Source organism: Ammodytes marinus, assembly GCF_949987685.1.
Source record: "Ammodytes marinus genome assembly, chromosome: 3".
Lineage (NCBI taxonomy): Eukaryota > Metazoa > Chordata > Actinopteri > Uranoscopiformes > Ammodytidae > Ammodytes > Ammodytes marinus.
This window is the reverse complement of record NC_137232.1, coordinates 15,903,842-15,925,450: the sequence shown is the minus strand read 5'-3', so window position 1 is coordinate 15,925,450 and position 21,609 is coordinate 15,903,842. Positions and strand designations below refer to the sequence as shown.

Below are 21,609 nucleotides of genomic sequence, written 5' to 3'. Positions count from 1 at the left end.
AAAGAAAAAGAGCACCAAGCCCATCCCAGAGGACCCTGCATAATATTTTATTTCAAATTTATATTTCTATGGAAAATCCATGTGTCTTTCTTCAATAGCTTCTAATTCATCCGACCCAGTGTCTCCAAATTATTTGTTCACACAAAATTCCTGATTTAGTAAATGTGCCAAAAAGCCGACGCAGATATCTTACAAGGGCAAAAAAAATTGGCTTGCGCGCTCTGCGCGCGCACTCGCATCTTCGGTCTCTCTGCCCAGTGTGCCCACCTAAAATTTCTACAGGCCCACCCTAATCTAACTGTCTAGAACCGGGCCTGTTGCTGTATATATTTCCTAGCACTCAGATGTATTATATCATATGAGAGGGAACAACTTCTTGTCAGTCAAGGCCAGCTGCAGGTTGACAGCTCGCACATATTTACAGTGCACATACAACCTGACAGCCATGACAACAAATAGGAGAGGTAAAGATCGAGTATTACCCGAGACATCTTGATGAAAGGAGCTGGTGCCCTCTAAAACATGAATACCATCAGCGTTTGCTTTTTTATGCTGGCAACTCTGCTCCTTGAATCCATGGATATCATGAAGTGTTTCAGTAAAAGAAAAATTCAATATGTGATAAGTCACATCAGTGTTAGTCTCTGCCTCTCCCTCTTTTCAATCCAGTCTCCCTACAGCTTCTGAGAAAGGGAGGTTAAGATTGAAAACATGGAGTGATGCACCCTGAACTAAAAAAGGGAACTTATCTTTACATAAAAATTTACCTAATCAATCAAAATCCAAGCGTTTTTTTTTTGTTTTTTTTTGTCTTGTGGGCATGTGCTTTAAAAAAATTTTCAAAAACAATTCCAACATCAGCCTGTTTATGGGCCTTATACTCTTAAAGCTATAATTGGTCCCTTGGCAGTGCTTTCCCCTTTTCACAATGTTTTTTTTTATGACAGTCACATGGATCTGAGGGCTGCTGCTGCTTTTATTTATTTTTTTATTTTTTTTAGTGCTAAAGCAAAGAACCCACCCCAGTGAAGGCTGCAACTGGCAATCTCACCCTGAGCCTTGAGATTATGGTCCACATTCAGGTAGGGCCAGCAGCACACACTGATCATCAGTCACAATGTCAGCACACACCAGATTAGTCAAGTTGTTTGCTGTGGTGCACACAGTCACAATGCCGCTGACACATCTCTCCACTGTGACATTAACTTTCATACGGGATCAAGCGATACGGCCTCTGGAATCAAAATATTTACCTGCACAGCTGAAATTAAGTAGAAATGTAAATGAAGCAGAGCAGATATAATCTTCATCGTAAACACAAATATTTGATGGTCAGAATTTAAAGGGGAGCCGCAGAAACCGATGTCTGTTATTTCACAGATTTGATATAGATTTCTGCTCGTCATCTCTATACATCTCAGCATGGGATGAGGCTTTGGCAGCAGGTATAGAGAATACGAATACATATGAATACGGATGTTCAGAATGGCATGCTTTTTGAGTTTGCCTTAATGATAAACTGTTTCATTTCATCTCAACCAGACTCCCTTCATGCTGTTATCAGAATGCAGCTCAGACCGAAGCCTGATGGAATCCGAGTCTGCCAATATTAGAAGCCAAAAATATGATACGTTGGTTATTGATTTTTGCGAGTCTTGTGGAATGGGTGGGTATACTATCTAGAAAATGTTAATATGAGGGAGATAGACATGTTTGTGACTATACTTGAAAGGAAGAGAGTGAGCCAATGAATGTAAATTGAGTGTTTTATCATTATTAATGATGTGTAAATGTCTTTTTTTCTCTCTTGATATAAAAATTCCAGCATGTTGGGAAACCATGTCTGAAAGCCTGGTTATTTGGGAACCGTGTTGCATATAGAATTCCACTGACTTTTCTAATGACCAGTTTGACCACTGTTCCAGGGCATAGGGTGAAAAAATACTAGGAACATCTCTGTTGAGAAGAGCAGAGAGTTAGTGGAGGAAGAATGAGCCATACCACCCCAAAAGCCTTTCTCAGTTTCAGCTGACTGCACCAAATAATGGAAAGCAGTGCCTTGATGAATGGCTGGAGAGCAGTCAAGCACACCACTGCAGAGTAAACTGTAAACTGCAGGCAGGATAAAAAGAAAACAAATAACTCAGAAGATAGTTCAAGAAATGGCCGATGCCTCCATTCATTATTGAATAACAATGATTATTAATTTCCATATGAGATTAATTCCAGGCAGTTTATCAAACCACAAGTTCACCGCTGGTGCTTGATTTTACAAGGGCTTCTTTGCAAATAGAGAAGCTGGAGGTGCGGGGCCGCTCTGCATACTAACGAGTCATACAATGCTTGCCAATGACAAAAAGCAACATGATGGAATATATCTACAAATTACATATGCACAGAAAACTTAATATCTGAAATTATTTCTTAATATTGAAATGTAAAAGCTGCCTGACCTTTAATGTATTTTGATTACATATGATTCTTCTAAAACATTTCTGTAAACTATAATCATACATACATATTTGTCTCTTTCATTTCTGTAAACTATAATCATAATTAGATATTTGTCTCTTTCAATCAAGACTATCTTATGGAGTGGACAATTAAGGCTATACTGTTTACCCATTCAAATAATGTTAAGAAGATTATTTTAATTCTACCACTATACCTAAATGGCATGATAAAAACGTGAACGGGTAAAAGTCTAAAGTAAAATAATTTTTTAATTGTTTGATGCCTTGAATTTTCAGGTTCAAGATATTCCTTTAACAGGTCTGATGTCTTTCCTTTTTTAAAGTGAGAGTAAAACTTGACCTTGAATATAAGTGAGCAAATATGTAAAATATGTGATCATTATGTCTGTAAATAGTTGTCATATCTAAAATAAATACATATAAACGTCCATACACACACATATATAATATATACATATATAAATACATATAAAAACACATGTATACATATATATATATATATATATATATATATAAATACATATAAAAATACATGTATATATATATATATATATATATATATATATATATATATATATATGTTTCTTTATTTATATCTTTTTGTATATATATATTTTTTAAAGGAAAAGTGAATCATCATTTTGTGAACACTGTTATTGCCGTGAAGCTGAAATCTTTTTGCATCAATATTCCCAAGGTATTTAACCAGAAAATATACTCCAGAGAACATAGTAATTAATCACTGAAATTGCTGTGACTTGACAAAATTGTAATTAATTGGCTAACTCTAAACTGTGTCGCCTATTTGCCCGCATGTTGAGAGAGTGAGAAAGTTGAACATCCGCAGTGTATAAATATTCCATTTAATTAAAACTTGAAGCCTCTTGTGGGGTGCATTCCGTGGTGGAGAGAACAAAAAAATAATGGAGTTTGCCGTCTCCCATGTGAGACAAATACAGGCAGCTCTCTGTTCCAGCTCAGTGTGAAGTTTTGTAAAAGTGTGTGGCTTACATCCTGTGTATTCTGGGTGTTACTTGACTTTCACTTGTGTTGGAATAACCTGTCCTCACTTGGCTCAGTCACTTTCTCCACAAGAGCTAATGGACACTTAATCACACATGACACGTCCACCAGTGCACCAGACATTACACCTACTAAATTCTTCAAACAGGGCACAAAGGTTATAACACAAACTACCTTCTTTGTTGTAAATAACTCAAGGACTAATGGTTGTGTCCCATATTTTACACCTCAGTATAACCTCCTCGGAAGAAAGCCAACCTTGATTCAACCTTTCTCACTTACTGAGAACATATACTCATCGCTTCTTATCTCAAAAGGTTCCAGAGAAAAATAATTTCTAAGCAACTCTAATAATAACAAACTTTCAATTATCTGCTAGCATGCTTTCAATAGAGATCAAGTATATGTGAAAAATGTGAAAGTGTTTCTCCATCCCTCCAAACATCCCAATCAAACGTATAGATCATTTTAAGGCCAGGACACACCGGCCCGATAATCGCCGTCGGAGAGTCTGGAAGGGGCGGGGACACGAATCTGTTCGGTGTGTGCCGTGACGTCGGTCGTCGTAGATGTCGTCGGGCTTCTTTTGAGCCGATTGAACATGTCCAATCGGCGGCGGGCAGTCTTTCAGTTGGAGCAATTTGATTGGTGGAGGGCTAGCGAATCAGCAAAGCCCGGAAGTGAGGCGGGTAGCACAAACAGCTAACAATAGTTAGCCATTGTTTTAATGTGTTTGTTTGTTTCGTTCAGCGAGTACTCACATGCATCAACCCTTGTTGACTGCTCGACATCATGCTCGACACTCTCTGCTAAAAATGGTGCTCTTTATGGTCCATACATATAAATACGTATTTCTATCTATGTTTATGGTCTAGAGAGCTGTCCCATCATTTCCAGCTTCCGTATTTTTTTGGGCCACAATACAGATTAGCGCCGCCTGCTGTTATAGAGACATTACGTCCCGCGCAAGCGCAGAGCGTACGGAAAGTCAGTAGTCGGCTCGGTGTGTTCTTGGCACTTTTTTGGCCGCAACGGGCAGACTGGAGCTGCCTGAAACAGCGGACTCCATTTTCGGGTTTTCGGACCGGTGTGTCCTGGCCTTTAAATGAAAAGTGGGGAACTGTGGGAAATTCCATATAACCAATGACAAGAATATAATTTCTTTAGGTGACCGTGATCCCTTCACCTCTTAAGTTCCATGTGATATACACCAAGGTCAGTTCTGCGACCAATTTTTTTCTCAATACTTGATAAATAACAGGCATACGGATGTTTCCTTTCCAAGTAAGCTGTTTCACACAACTTATTCAGCTGGTGAACTGGACTACATTCCTCACAGTATAAATTCTGTTCAAATCTGACAAAGCTGAAACTCCTTTCACTTCTACTGAATGCTTTTCAAAAAGTCCTTTTGACATTCAAAACAAGCATAAATGTAGGGTGGCATTCCTCATTTTGAACCAGTTATGTTTTTCTTCAACTTAGGGATCCTGCCAAGATGAAATTGTCCTACTATTGAGAGATTCGTACATGCTTTTATGTCTTCATGTCTTCTACCTGTCATGCCTTAATACAAGCAATGCTTCTTGGCCAGGACTAAGTGAAGGAGCCATGTTACACCCACTTTGGCAACCAATCAAGATTTTATTTTTTTTACTGTCACGATTTTATTGATTACTTTTATGGATTGTCAAGGCCTTGCCCTCAGCCATGTATGTGACCTTTTGGCCCCTCATGAGTCTGGGTGCAGCTTTAGCACCACAGGCATGGCTCTCGGCAGTTTCTAAGTCTGGGGCTCAAGATGAAAGATGACTGGATTTCACCGTCAGGACACCTAGGCTGTGAAATGTCCTGCCAGACAAGCTCAGGCTGCTAAATCACTATCATCGCCTCTAAAATCCCACCTGAACAAAGAAGGCCCTTTCAAATTCAAGTTGTTTTTATTGCTATTTTGACAGGCACTTTTCAACTTCTGTTAGTTGAAATACAAATGCACCAGGGTGAGCCATTTACCTGTGAATACCTAACTTAACTCTTTTTAAAGGTTGGAAAAAGTAACAATGAACAGCATTAAACAATGGATATAGTGTGGTTAAAGCAAAAGTAGGCTATGTGATTGAAGTGAATAAATAAAGCAACTCTCATTTTGGTTTTTTCTACAGTCCTTTATTAAACTATTGAAGGGAGAAACCAGATGACCGTCACCTCATCACTTTGAGGGAACATAAAAATGAATAAATAAAATAAAAACCATTACGACCAGTCAACCAAACAACAATCAGATATCACAAATGAATAATCAGTTCCTCAACCCTCCACACACAGCCCAGCAGGCCCAAACAGGCCACTCTAACAATACAGATATGTCAAGGGAAATAATTTCCCGTTTATTTGGTAATGGTCTCTTAGTATTTCCCATAAGGCTACTGAAGTAGGACATAAGATTGAACAGAGGGAACTGTAACAATACAACATGAGATAAATTCAAATCTGTGAAGCTAGTGATATTTGGGCTTCCAAGTTATGCTCAGTTGTCCACTAAAAACCCCCATATATTTCAGGAGGTTTTAATATTTTATATCCCCACGTCGCTGCAAAGAGCAGCATTCTGAAGTTATAATGAAATCCAGGCAAATCTGTTTCAATCACATAGGCCTCTGTGATAAGAGCATTTCTATTCAGGCAACTTGGGAGCTGTAACAGTGAAAGTGTTTGGTTCAACTTGCAGACAAGAGGGTTAAGGGGGGAAACTATACAAAATACACAAAACATAAATTTAAGTTAAATTAAATTTAATCTGAAGACAAATTAACAACAGCGCCATAAACTGCAGCTTCTATATATTTTGTAAATACTCTTGCTACCAGAGGTAAGTGCATGACTGTAGTAAATATAGCTGATGCATATTTCCACTTATGGCTGTTTTCCAGTAATTTTAGATTTTATTGTCATTTTATTGCCCGACATAAATGAATATTGCACTTTTGATCAGTTGCCATTATGTATCAATGGGTCACCTGAAAATTAGCTTAAAATATTCCACTTGATATGAATTTGCATGGTCAAGAACTGCAGGTAGGTGTAGGCGTACTTTTTTACAGCACACTTTTGCAGAACTGGTCTACATCTGAACTTAACAATTACTCACTAACATAGAGAACATATTTACAGCAGATCTCCTGAGCCTAACACATTGATTTAGCATTTACAACACGTTAGATTACCACAGAGCCAGACTGCAGTCAAGAGTGCAAGTCTTAAGTTTGCTTCAACAGTATTCTAGAGAAAATGTCAGTATGGTTGTTTTTTGCAGTTTTATGTTTGTTTTGAAGAAGAATTTCTTAAATGTATGTGATTCATCTCTGATATGAATGCACAACCTCAACTCTAGAGACGTCAGTGATTCATACAAGGTGATAAGTACATGTTTAAGATAACTTTAAAAAAGGTTTGGGATTAAAACTGGGTCATTTTTAAACTTCAAAGTTATTGCTACAGCTCAGCATGCCAATACATTGGCCTGAATGTGTTGCTTTCAGGCTGTCCACATTAATAGCTGCCCATTGCATGATGCTCCACAGTAGTATTGATATTATCGCTCAGTATACGATTTATGTGGTCCTCCTGCCAAAACCAACAACACCGCTCCCTATGGGCGTGAAGTGAATTAGATTAATGCTGAGCCTTCTGTGTAAGATGACTGAACATTATTACATATCACCCTCAATTAAACACTAAACACTATTCTAGCCAGTCGAGAAGTCACGTCTTCAAAGCGGTCTACCCTTTCATAATTTGTGACGTCGCATAAAAATTTGTGACGTCACCACGCGGATGTTTCCATGTATGGTAATGCTGTCACTTCCCTGTTCGCGTCTGCCTCGCGCCCTTATAGGTCCATGCTCGCGCTTCCCGCCACTGAAAGTGTTCCGGAAGGAAGGTAACCAATCACAACGGAGTGGGGTTTGCAGGAGGGGGGGGGAGGGGAGCGAAGATTGCCGAAGCACAGCCGGAGGGAGCGGAGATGCCCGAAGCACACACACTCAAGTGTTGACAGGACGTGCTGGATCGCCAAAATAAGAGAAAGAGCTTCCCGAAAATCTACATAGTTTTTTGTGATGTGATTCGTGTCAGGTTGCTCTATAGCAGTGTAAAACAAGAAATTAAGACCAGAAAAGTAGTATAATAGGTCCTCTTTAATAATGAGTATATGACACAATTTTCAAAAACCAGACGTTGCTATTAATGGTATTTTGCTTCGGCCTTAGCTGCTACTTGAAAACAGATATCAAAATGAAATGCTCTGCACATTTATATTCCATACTATATGTTGAGTGCACCAACACTCTTTGAAGCATATATGTGAACAACATGTTCCATTCACTACAGTCCAAATAAGACCACTTCTAAAACATGTATGCTAGATGTTGCCAGCATGCAGAATACTAATGCATGCAAACCCCTTCTGTGGTTACCGACTGTCACAATTTTCAATAGTCTTGAGATTGCAACAGCTTTGTTAGGGGCTGGTGCTAATTGCTTATTTATTTGGAACACATAATAGAACATTGCAAATTTGTGTGAGTAGGGAAAGGAAGGAAATTATGTGAAAATGACTAAATATATCCGTTTTTCCACACAAAACGAAAATATAAAATAAGGCCTTCTGATCAAGTTGAACTGCAGATTTAAATTAAAACAATGAAAATATAAGGTCAGTATAAAAGGGAAAAGGCACATTAAAAGGTTGAATATAAGGTGAAGATGAATCTGGTCGCACTTGTCATTTGCGTAACATCTGAATATAATATGCTCGCTGACACATTCATTAACTCCCTTATAGTGTAAGTGTTGATAAAGGAAATGCTTTCCCAGTGAAGGGTTACGAGATAGATAACAGGCTGCTTTAATTAAATGGCCTGTGTAGTTATACCCTATCATTTCTGATTGTTTTCACCTAGAGTGACCTTTTATGAACAGTCTTAAGAGGGAAAAACAAGAGCAAAAATATATTTCATGTCATTTATTTTTATAATGACTGAAAGGTCACTAAAGGAAAAACAACAATAATCTACACTGACAGTGTAATTTAAGCCTCTATTGGTTGAAAACAGAAATGCATCTTATATTCATGAAAACCTGCTGATCTGAGGAACACAACATGCTCTGCAATTTGAAAAGCTATCAGCCTCGTTGATTAGATAGATTTAGGCAACTATTTAAGGGCAGGAGAAAATTAGCACTAAATATGTTCCATTAACTGAAGCTAATCTGTAAATTGCCTGTCCAATGTGATCCGTGTTTTAAAACTGCACCACTGCTGTATTGAATACAGTCGGCTTTAGATAATGTCACAATTTGAAATCAACAGGGATTATTTTGTTGTCCTAGTCTACAGGCCTTCCGAAATACAATTTATTCAGTCACAGAAAATCCACATGTAATAATGTTAAAAGCAAAGGCTGTGATTAGTTTTGCCCACATTAATAATGTACTACCTTCCACACCCAAATTGCATCTGGCAACAAAGTACAAATGCCATGAGGCAAAGGACACAATACCGTACCATGTGGAGGAGACACTACATGTCTCCATCACTTGTGTGAACAAGAAGGATGTTTTGATTCCAGGTGCAAATGGCTCCTGGAGGTTTTTTGAAAAATCATATGTGAATTTTTCTTGCATTAAATGTGTCTGGATTTTTTCTTATCAAGACACATTGGACTATATCCTTTATCTGCTCTGGGATTGTATTTGTTTTTTACAATGCTTCCATCAGATGTAAATAGGAACCATTCACAGTAGATTATGCACGTTATGTGTGTACATGTTGCAATAACCGAACATCCCAGGGCAACGACATATCAGCTCAGCATTGTATTCACAGTCGCCACCGTTCAGGATCTTAAAAGAGGCAGTCAGTTGATTGAGCTGTTACAAGTCCTATAAAGGGATCAAGAAGGAGTGGCTGTCTGTCAGCTTTACCCTCCATCAAAAAGGACATTTGGTGCCTGACTGCCTGTTACTGAGTAGCACCTGAGCAAAAGGGAACCTCCCTTGACTCAGAGGTTGGTACTGAGTGCCGTCTTTCCCTGTGATTTGCCACAGTGGGGGAGATAGGAGGGAATGTAGGAGGTGGACAATCCACAGAACTGGCAACAAATATCCCTGCTGGGGGAAACTCTTAGCAGGGTTTTTTTTTTTTTTTTGCTGTGCAGGAGAAAAAGGAGGAAGCGGAAAGTGGCGATACATCAGCTTCAGAAAAGTGGGTCAGAAATACTGTACTTTCTCTAGGTGAAAGAGGAAAGTACAAGTTCAACTAGTGTTACAGAACTTACAGGACTGTACGGTGAGGTGCCTTGAACAAACTTTGGAATAATTGTTTTTGTCAAATCCCGGCATTCCCTTACACACTGAGCAAGGAGACTGATTATAAAGAAGATTATATCACAACATGGTTAAAAACAATGAGACAACAACAACAACACCGGCTCACAATAGTGATCAACTCAAATCTAGAGGACCGCTAACAGATTGATACATTCATTAATTAACAAGACTTCACTGGAACACAATTTGCTTGATTGCAAATTATGCTGAAACGTTTTGCATTAACTTCAAGTATAGAATTCCTTTCAAATCTGATGAGCAAAGAGGGTAGGAATGATTTAAAACCACATGTCCTTCAAGTATTACTAACATAGACAGTCCTGTGAGATATGTGCATTAATCTTCTGTCTCCACAAAGCCCACTGAATAATGTGGTCAGAAACATATATCCCTTTAAGATGTTCAATACAACCATATCACACTGAGAATCCTTGCGCGGCCCTCCAATAAAGCAACACAACCTCTATCAGAAACATATTATTTAAATCGCTGCTCACAATGGACCCGTTTGCGCTGGCTTTTAATGCAAGTTGTGTTTGACATTTTGACATTTCATTATGCTCCTATTATTGTGTTTCTATTTTTCATGTTGCTTATATGTTGTTTTGCATTGTGTATAGCACTTGTATATAACTATATAAATACACTTTGACTCGACTTGACTTATTTGAAATGCTTTTAAATCCACAATGTACATGCCTGAATACACCCTTCATGATGGTTACATAACAGACATACATGCAAAAAACCATCTGTTATTTCAGCTTCAGCTGCCATATGGGTTACAATTAGAGGAGAGACTACATAGTCTACCATTTGCTTTGCAGAAGATTCACTAGTACAGCTTGCTACTGAAAATAAATGAGTTTGAGATTGCTATGAAATGTTCTCTGGTGTAGCAGTTTACTCTCAATTTACTCTCTTTGCACAGTGTCTACACTTTAATAAATTATTCTCATTTTCTCTGCTCTGCCACTGGTCAAAGCACACGCTCAGGTGAGTCCCCAGAGAACGAAAGAAAAAATGCATTCGTAAGCTTTCGGTAAATAAATATGGAGGTTTGTTTTCCATCATAATGACAACTTCCAATATGATTCTTCCAGGCCTCATGTTTTTTATTTATTTGAACAGTTACACTACAAATTACATAGCAATTATTAACATGCAAAATCCATTAATCAATATTTAAGACTGTTACATGTGGTTATGTTCATTATCTTCATTGTTATTAATAAAAGTTATTAACGGTAATTAGAGTGCTGTTGAGAAACCCTATGTTGAACTAAATTCCAGGAGCTACGAATGCTGAATGTGTGTCTTCTGTTAATCAAAAACTAGCCCCCTAATTACTTCTGTAATTAGAAAACTGCATTTTCAAAAAACGGGAGAAAAGCCCCCAAAACAAACACGCCGTTCACTCGGGAACATTAGCAACATTAATCAGTGGGTTTGGTTGAAGTCATGTCCAAAAACAACACAAAGAAACAAACAGTAGCATAAATAATGCATGAGTATATGAAGTAAGTCATGTTAGGAAGCTGTATTTTATTTCACTGTACAACACAGGAATGACAGAAAGGCTCCTCATATTGCAAACTGGTCCACTACAACCAATGCAAACAAGCCAGAATACTAGCATTTTTTTTTTTTTTTTTTTACAGAATCCATCAGTAACCGCAAAAAACACTGGCATCAATAACGTTACAGGCAGAGTCATCCCTGGGGTATTGATGATAGGATTCTAGAATAGCATCAGCCAGTAAGAACATGAACAATACAATGAAATGTATATCCAATATAAAAGGAAGATAAATAGGTCTGTAAATCATCAAGTATTCTGTAGCATGATTTTTTTATCGAAAAAGTAGAAGTAAATTATGAGCAGCAAAAAAATGAAGAAAAAAAACACAGTGCTGGCCTTCACCGCTCAGGGCATAATGGATCTGAAAATGACAATTTACTAAGCAATAGATCAGGTTCAAATTGCAATGAAGTGAATACCCACACCACCAAAAATCAAGACAACGCATTAACTACAATAGGACAGCTCTAAAATAAAAAGTAAAAGAAGCATATGAAGCTCGTGAGCAGAAGGTCTCCAGTTGTAATGCACAGTTTGTCTGGGATCAATACGAGTTGGAATAGCAAATGAAAAAAACGCTCTCCTCTCTCCACCATTGAGGTGTCCTTGAACCAAGAACAACGCCCCAGCTGCTCCAGTGGAGCTGCACAGTGGCCAAATAGAGGAGAAGCATGACTGGGCGAGGTGGGCCGCTCCCTGGTGTGTGTGAACAACATGTGAATCTATACATATGTGAAGCAGCTTGTGTCTGAGAAAAGACCAAGCATGTTTAGCCAAGCTCTCCCAGGGGAAAAAAATAAAGGTTAAAAAAGACTCGGAAAGCTTTGCAGCAAGAAAGCAGTGTATGTTAATGCTTCCCTGAATCCGGGGGGGAGATAAAAGAGCGATCCAAACATTGTTTATTGGGAACTGTGTGCAACATAAATCATGTAGCAAGAAAATGGAGGCAATAACTCACCTTTCGCTTTGCTTTTTGTCCCAGCCACTGATAGCATGAGGGGGGAAAGCAAGGAAACAGCAGGTTAGATAGGAATGAAGGAGAACATTGATAGAATGATGATTATTTGCTCCACCCACAGTGACAGGAAGTATTAGAATAAATGGTGTGAATGTAGAAATGCAAGTAGTCCATGTTAATTTATACTCTATCCTGTCATGGCATGTCAAATGGAAGGACTAAACATCAATGGGACGTTCAGATGGCTAATCAAACGGAGACTGAGGTATTCTTAAGGCTTTTTTGTTTGTTTTTGCAGTCTCGCTTCACAGTTATGATAACACTTTAAGACAGTGGCAATACTAAACAACATTTGACTGCAGCATCTTGGGACAATGGCACACCACCATGATACAGGCTATCCAAAGCAATTATCAAATGTCAAATGTCTGATGTATGGATACAGCAAGTACAACCAAAAAAAAACTCACAATGTCTCCCTCCATATTTGCACATTTGCTATTTATTTACTGTGTCATGGGTTATTCTGTTAAATATGCTTTTTTAATTGATCATTAATACTTATTATAGCTGTAGTGTTAGGTATAGATAAAGGATCAGGGTACATCGCAAATAATCCAAACAACTAAAGGCTGTATCATTTGTAAACCTTTCTTCTTACAGGCTAATCTGTCTGACAGGGCAAAGGAAGAATTCTACTCAACAGCTTTCAACTTTCACTTTCCATGATAATTTATTGTCCAATACTAAGGGTAACATGGTAGATAGGAAATCAATTTCCTTTGATCATCACTGGTGAAACCGCCTTTGTTGGTCACCCGTGGTACCATAAAGGAAGGTGATTAGCTGTCTTTCAGGTAGAGACACTTAGGTAGATGTAATGAGGACAAAACATTGTTACCAAAGTCTTCAAACCAGAAGAGATTAACAGTAGATACAAAACCTCTGTTGTTGAAAAGGACTCATTGCATAAAGCACTTAACATGAGCTCAAAGACGCTTAAATATAGTGTTACCTCTTGAATGAGGGTATTTCACCAACTTACTGTTCACTTCGGGTCATTGTCACTACTTGGTAATTTAATGTGTAGATCAGATTGTATGGGTAAGTTAAAAATCCAAGGGCATTAACAGAGGATGTAAGAAAATACACTCTCAGCTGCATCGTACAAAAGAATAATAACTGACATAGCCAAACACATAGAAGGCATTGCAGGAATAAAAGCAGACCAAAGTTAAAACCATAGGACCAAATACTGACTTCTGGTCCTCCAGAAAGATCTTACTACTGTATCTGTGAGTTATAGGAGGTTATAATACTTGAGAGTTAACATCTGATTTCTCAAGGAATGTTGAAGAGATTTTGCTTACAGGATCAGCAGTTATTGTGGTTTATATCGTACTTCTTAACTGTTTTAACTGGTTTACATGAGTTTTATTCTTTATATGCATCCCATAAGTTGCACTTTCTGCTGTTATTTTTACCTAGATTTCTAAATGAGCGAATGTTTATGTATCTTGATTGTCAGTCATAGAACTAGATCAATTCCTGGATTTTAAACCATTTGGCATTTCACTTTAAAAAGATAAAACAAATCTCCCGGGGGGGCATACCCCCGGACCCCTCTAGCAGGGTCGTGACCTCGGCTGGCTACTATTTTCACCCAGCTGGACATCGGAGCCAATAGTGGAAAGACTATATATCTATATAGTGTGTATAGTATATAGCTCTGGACTACCACCATCCAGGTTGCCCAGTCCCAAAGCTTTCTCTTCAATCAGCTCAGGCTGCCTACAGTTAATACTGCGATTAAAAAAATATATACATTATGTTGTATATAATGTATATTACATGTTATTCAAAAACATTTTGGAAAAAAAACATGCAAGAATCAAATCTCCCACACTGCAACACTCAAAGTTTATTTGCATATTGTGTTCTACACAATTCACAGTAAATGTGCCAAAAAGCAGAAGCAGAGATCTTACAAGGGCAAAAAAATTCTGTGCGCGCGCTCGCATCTTCGGTCTCTCTGCCCAGTGTGCCCACCAAAAATTTCTACAGGCCCACCCTAATCTAACTGACTAGAACCGGGCCTGCCCTGAATGAAGCCTCTGAAAGAGCTGAAGGTGAAGCAGGACTGGAGGTTTTTATCCAGGGGCAGGATAATAATATGTGCTGTTTCTTTGGAACGCAGCGGTTGACTGACAAGAGCACTTCTTTGCTCCTCGAAAAATAAGCTCCTCTTGTAGAATTTAGAATTGTCCATCTCTGGTCTATGAATCCATTGTGTGATGACACATACCGTTTATTATGGAAAATATCTAACATCTACGCAGGCCGCCGTTTCCTTCAAGCTAGAGGTGCCGGTGACATTGTTCACACTACATCTCATTTGTTTCTGTTGTTGTCATTGTTCATTTTTGTCTTTTTACCATCTTTCTGTGCTCAAAGTTGCATCTGTATTCAACATGCTCATCAATGCTGCATTCATGTGTTTCTCCAATGCTGATATTTGAGAACTGCTGGGCATCCATCATAAGAATAATGACATGTTTGCAGAGAAGGCTGTTTTAGAAGCAAGGTTGTTTGTGAGAGGGATTGCGTGTGTGAGCGTGCGTGTGTGTGCGTGCGTGAATGCGTGCGTGTGCACGTGTGTGTTTACATGTTGGTACATTTATGATTAGGTAAGCTGAGGCTAAAAGCATGTCCTGCAACCAGCGTTTTCCCTCAGTTACCACCCAGCCTCCACAAGGCCAATTTCACCTGATTATACCAGGCCAGGCCAGGCCAAACATCCAGTAAAAATAGTAATAATTTTGCTCATTAAAATACCCATAGCTAAAGGGGGAAAGAAGCCTTGCAGAAAAAAAGTATTTCTGGCTTAAAATCTGAGGTCTGCAGACAGGACAAAATGTTGATCTACAAAAATAGGTCATTTATTGGTGATCCTTGAACAAGCTTTTATCTGATGAAGGAACTGGGATGAGCAAACAAGTACCGCCTGCCATTCTACTATCTAATGGAAAATTCATTGTTTTTGAAACTCATTAATCTTTCTGTATGCTCCCAAGCCTGCGCCTCTTACCATTTTCTCCTTACGTCGAAGTTATTAATCTTTGACTCCCTCTAAATTTAATAGTGTTGACAAAGTCAGACACCATGATAAGATTCTCCTCGCTGTGAACTGGAAATGTTTGCAAGCACATGGCAAGCATATCAATAAATTATATCTTGAAAATATAACACTTTGACATTCCTAAGAGGACTTCCTCTGAACATCTATAGGAGGGCACTTCACAACACACTTCTCTGAAGAATGTCAATGTGTTTAACATTTATCGCATGGTTAAATGTGTGAGTGTATTTATCAAATAAACTACAATGAAGAAATACTGCAAATTACTGCTTTTGTTCATGACATCAGCTGAGCTTTTCAGAGCAGTAAGTTACAGACTTTATTGTAAGAGAAAAATCTAATGCTTTCATATGTTAAAACATTATGTCATGAACTTTATCAAATCTACAAAAAACTTAACTCCAGTACACTTTTCTGATTGCCTATGCCTACCGCGAATGGTTGAATCTCTGTATTGAAGAGGTAGATCCGATTCTCCTGGCAGGGGGACAGCCCTAATATGTATCTATTTATAGCAAACCATACCTCAAATAATCTCAGTTAATGGCAGATAAATCTAGGCATTCAAAAGGTTACACACAACCCAATACAAGAAGAGCACATGACACATTAGCTTACATTGCTTTACCTAACAACCTCAGGGAAGAACACCTTGAAATGGAAGGAACAGTGTGCATCATAAACAGGGATCCCACACAAGACGGATTAATGCAATATGTGTCGGAAGAAAAACAATAAAATGGATAATAGCATATCAATGACAATGAGATAAGAAGGCAATAAGAAGGGACGAACACAACAAGGCAGAAATATGGGAATTTTGGTCAGTTGGATATGGATTTAGTTTACTAGCCTGTCTGTTAGCTGTATTTGCTTTGTGTGAAGCTCAATAATTAAGTAAATTCTTTTTTCTGTCATACTTTATTTTATTTTTGAAGTAGGGATGCCAGGCCTATAACGAAATGGAATAGTCACTGGTCCCTGAGGTGATTAGTTTTACAGACCAGCGAGATTTTTGTCCTCTGAGAGCTGGCCTCTGTACCTTCTGCTGGCCATCGCCGGCGTAACTGCTCTACCTCTGCCAGTGTCACACACAACAAACTCTCCTGGGAAAACACGGCTGTGAGTAACCCCTTGACAGTGAAGAACCTCATCATATTCAGCTCACACACACACACACACGCTCACAAGTGGAATCACAAGGCAGTTTTAAAGGCCTCTCTGGGCAGATGTGCATGTTGGTGGCCGTTACACAGCAGCAGCAGCATGTAGCAGCATGTAGCAGAAATGTATACGGGCATCAAAATACCAGAAATCCTGTGAGATAACATCAGTAATTTGCTCTTTCTCTGAAAGGAGGACATTTAGTATTTTTAATCAAATAGTAAAGTGCTTCATCATCTGTATTTTCACATCACTAAGTAATCCGTCAATGATTATTTTTTTATTCATTGTTTTTTTTTTTACATTTTCAAAATTCTTTTGACTTAAAAACGATCAATGGAGTATTAAATGAGGTTGTTGCTTTTCTGTTGATCGTTTTCACTACTAGTCATTAGTTTGATGCTGCAGTATTACAGGGCACTATTTATATATACTTTTTATATTGGGCACTTGGATTTATTTTAGAGTAAACATAGAGCATTTGTAGAGTCTCATTCTGTCAGAGAAATGTAAGTGTCGCATGGTAAAGACATGGTGGGCATTGAGAATTTTAACTAAATAGGTTCCTGTCTGCCAGTACCATAATATTGATAAGCTCTTGGACATATGGTCCTTCTATCGGTATTTATATAACGTTCAATCATTATAACCTTGCAGGATATTCAAGCTACTTACCGTTCCCACATCATGACAAAGCTGTCGACGTCAGGCAATTACTTTAAATGTGTATCATTCATTACCAATATCAGTATTAATAACATCTCAACTAACCCCATCCTGCTTAAAGGATAGTACCACAGTTTTTATTTGAGATAATACAATCTGCCCTAGTTCAGCTCTTATTTGAAAATCAATGCTGTTTTGTGTTGGAGGACTTACTGTATATGTTGGCCAATTACAATAGATCAACACAAAGCTGTTAGTGGTAATACCAAAAGTAGAAACTTTCTAACACAATGTGGCCCAACTGGTAAAGTTTAACAGCTGTAATATCCTCTCAACTGTGTCCAGGAGTTTGTGAATAATGTAGTGTTTGGTGGATTATTGATTAGGTTGAGCTGTAAGAAACGGTCACTGCTTCCATCTTTTTACAGCGATAATACCAAATGAATGACTGGATTAAAATAGGTCCATCATATACAACAGCAACTCCCTTCAGAGCAAGACAAGCATGATCACTATTCTACTGGCCGCACATGTCCAATGAAAACACCACAATTGAAACACTGTGAAAGGCATTACAGGCACACATATTGTACCTCCCGACTAAACCCCGAACCAATTCCTTCTTCAATTTTCTCATCTTGTCTACTGTGTTTCCATTGGAGCACTTCATGTAACGGAGTATGCGAGCGTCCCTCCAGTTAGAGCAACAGAAGCATGAGAAAGCAAGCGAGAGTAATTGAGAAAACAGTTGTTGTTTTTTTCCGCAGCAGTGTCATGGTATAGCAGCTACTGTGTGCTGTTGAATAAGACCTTAAATGTTGTTTAAATGTCCCACTGGTATTGCAAAGAAAAAAGAAAAGAAAAGAAAAGTTTACGATTTAAAAAATAAATAAAAAAACTCTTCTTGAGTTAAGCTAGTCTATTTATTTATACAAGATCTACTGCCATGTGTTGCAGAAAGCACTCTTTCACATACATTTTCAATACATGCAGGGTATGATTAAAACATTTTAATTTAAATGCCAGTTGAGCTCAACCTGCAATTTTTGTCTATTAAATTCAATGCTGCATCTACCCACAGCTGTACAAAGATCTTACCATGCTCAGGGCGACGACAGCCAAGAGACTCATTTCAACAAAGTAGAAATCCACCTCTGGAAATAAGAAGCTCAAGAGGGATTTACAAAGTGACCACAATCGCACATTGAGACCAAACAGACGGTTTGGAGAAGTACAGTATGGTTCTCTGAACATATTCTTAGGGTGTATTCACACATGCCGTGTTTAGTTCGGTTGAAACGAACTCAGATGCACTTCTGCCTTCGGTGCGCATCTTTCAGGCAGGTGTGAATACAGCAATCGCACTCGGGGGCGGACCAAACAAACGCTCCGAGACCCAGCTGAAGAGGTAGTCTCGGTGCGTTTCCAAACGCACTCTGCTGCAGTTCGTTTGTGGTGTGAATTTGTCCGGACTCGATCCGACCCAAATGCAGGAGGCACTGTGCCTTTTCTTTCTTTTCTTTTTTAATAAATAGCCGTCAGCTTCACATTATGGGAAAGTGTTGTTGTCGCCATTGTTAGGACGATAAGTTGTGGTTTGACCGGGAGCCCAGAACGATATATTACATTTGATCGAGAGGACGCATTAACATGCTGAATGTGTTCAGCGATCAGATGAAGGAGAGGGGAGCGTCTCTTGCACAGTGCCAACAGGTTCACGCTGCGCAAGAAATGTGTGTTTTTATTTTGCTTCCCATGTACGGGACCGTCAATACTATCCCCGTGTCAGTTTGGAGCTGAACTGCGCTGACCCAGCTGATACACAGCTTAATCAGCTGAGTGTCAGTTTGAGCCTATTCTTCTCGCATGACGCGCGTCCAGCACCAAAAATACAGTAAAAATTATGTTTCACATTATAGGCTACAAGCCACATAACGTGGCATTGACATAGGGCTACATATTATAACCATATGAAACAACAATAATTTGATGTTTTTCCTCTTTATTTATAGGTTAGATGTAGGCCATTTTTTAATTTTTAACCCCATATTATATCAATGATATATATTTTGCAGTTTTAACTTCGTACTTCCTGTTTCTCTCCACCCCAGAATGTCTGTCCAATGAATGAATGACCTCAGATCACGTGTGGTTTTGCTTCGTAATGCTGGTTCACTTGCAAAAGGGGCAATATGAAAGTGGACCACACCAAACAAAAAAAAATCAAAACTCTATTTGGTCTGGACCAAAGCAAGTGAACTAGCGGACTTTCCCAGTGTGAATACACCCTTAAAGCGTGACTGAACCTGACTTCAAAATACTGTAGGGGAGAACGGGGGAATCTGAGACATCGGGTAATGTGAGCCACCCCCTGTATCTAGGCAACGGAAAACATTTGCGGTCATGTGAGATATATGTTTTCAAGCCCCTCTCATTTCCCCTTGGCCCTGAAAGAGAGGACCTCATTGTGCTGTGGTAAGCATGTTTTTTTTTTTTTTTAATTTTCTTGCTGTCAACTTAATCAACTGTTGTGCCAAAGCAAATGTATTCACGTAGAAAAACTTCTATCATACGTGTTGATGAACTACCAACATATGAAACCATGTGATGCTGATAACTGAAGATTAGCCTGAAATGCTAAGAGAGGTAGTTTTTTCTCAAATTGTGGTGGTGGGGGAAAGTGAGCCAAATGCTGTGGGGGAAAGTGAGCCACTGTCTCACTTTCCCCCACCATGAGGCACAAGTTAAGTTTAGTCTTAAACATATTTTAATGTAATATTACATGACATATGTTTTATTTTAATGTCATACACATTGTAGAAAAGCCATCATGCCAAAGAAATACACCAGGAAGACGACCTGGGGCAACCACACGGAAAGAGCACCTTCTCATCTTTCCCTGTAACCTTCAGGGCTGGAATGTAGAGTAGGCCTAGTTGTAGAGTATGACAGGCTGATGTTATAATCCAGTTGGGTCTTCTCCTGTGTTCCGAGTCCCAGGCTGTTCTCGCTGGTTCTGATTTTCCTATGCTTTGACCCCCAGACACTAGCTGGCTCTAAGGGTCCTGTGTTCTGACCCCCAGACTGTGTTCTAATCTAACTGGTTCTATCTTTCATTTGAATCTTATTAAAACATTTTGAATTATAATATGTTGTATTTGATTTTGTTCAGAGTTACTTTCAAGTGTTTAGAAAATGTGCTTTGCTTAATTGACCAAACCCCATCATTCTTTTACTAGTCCGACATTAGTTCTGGAATGTGTGGCTAGCTTTCAGGATTCTTACTGTTACATTATGTGTTGTTATGGTAGTTTCAGAGTGGAAAAAGTAAGTGGATCAGTTTACCCCACAGCTGGGGTAAAGTGAGCCACATGACAACTTTTTTTTTTAAACAATCATATTTTCACTGCCCTTTGTCTTGAAAAAATTCTGCTAATGCCCATTTCTAGGAAACATCCTGAATTAATGGGAAATGTGTAAATTTGAGTGATAAATCATTTTAGTTCGCTTAGAGGGGAGCAAATGTAAAATGTGGCTCAGATTACCCCGTTCTCCCCTATATCTTGAACATCAAACAGTGGGAAACTTTTAAGACCACTATTTTAGACAATTTGTTCAGTTTAATTTGGCTCTGTCTGTTGAAATATTCATGTTATAACTTATATAATTAATCACCTAATACACACAGAGGCTTTTTAACTGGCAGCACTGCCATTTTAATGCAAGCAGGTACTGAGTGCTCATCGTCCAACTGCTAGTATCAATGCCACCTTAAACATGGTACCAATCCTTGGTAAAGAAGATGTTTAAAGTCACAGCTATGGTAGAAATTCTCCCCTTTCTTTAATTCATGCTTAGTTTTAGTGTCTTGTATGAAGCCATTATTCACGCCGGCAAGAAAAGGAGTCATGGCTTCCACTGTCAGATTGTTGCCAAGAAGAAGACCAAGCCTTTGCCATTACGTGATGCCGATTACTTTTCTTTTTCTTTTCTTTTACACACTTCTGTCCATAGCAGCCTTGGACTTTACCATGATTCTTTAATCAAATCTTTGTTTTTTGCCTCAGGCACAACCTCTCAGGATTTAGCATTTTATTAGCCCATTAGACACAACAATGCCTTTTCAACGGACGTTTTAATAACATGTTTTCAATGCAGCAACATAAAAGATTCAGACCTGTAATTTAATATGAATAGACGCAAGCTTACTCAT

General features: G+C 38.6%; 1 protein-coding gene across 3 annotated transcripts in view; it reads right to left on the bottom strand.

Annotated features, from left to right (window-relative positions):
- The window catches only part of cadm2b (cell adhesion molecule 2b), a 145,407-nt gene that overhangs the window by 30,751 nt on the left and 93,047 nt on the right, over positions 1–21,609 (bottom strand). For 2 of the 3 annotated variants that reach the window (XM_080054102.1, XM_080054103.1), the window contains exon 2: positions 12,428–12,454. The exons of the other annotated variant lie outside the window; for it this stretch is intronic. In XM_080054102.1, the coding sequence (XP_079910228.1) occupies positions 12,428–12,454 (27 nt within the window). The remainder of the gene's footprint in view (positions 1–12,427; positions 12,455–21,609) is intronic. 3 annotated transcript variants of the gene reach the window in all.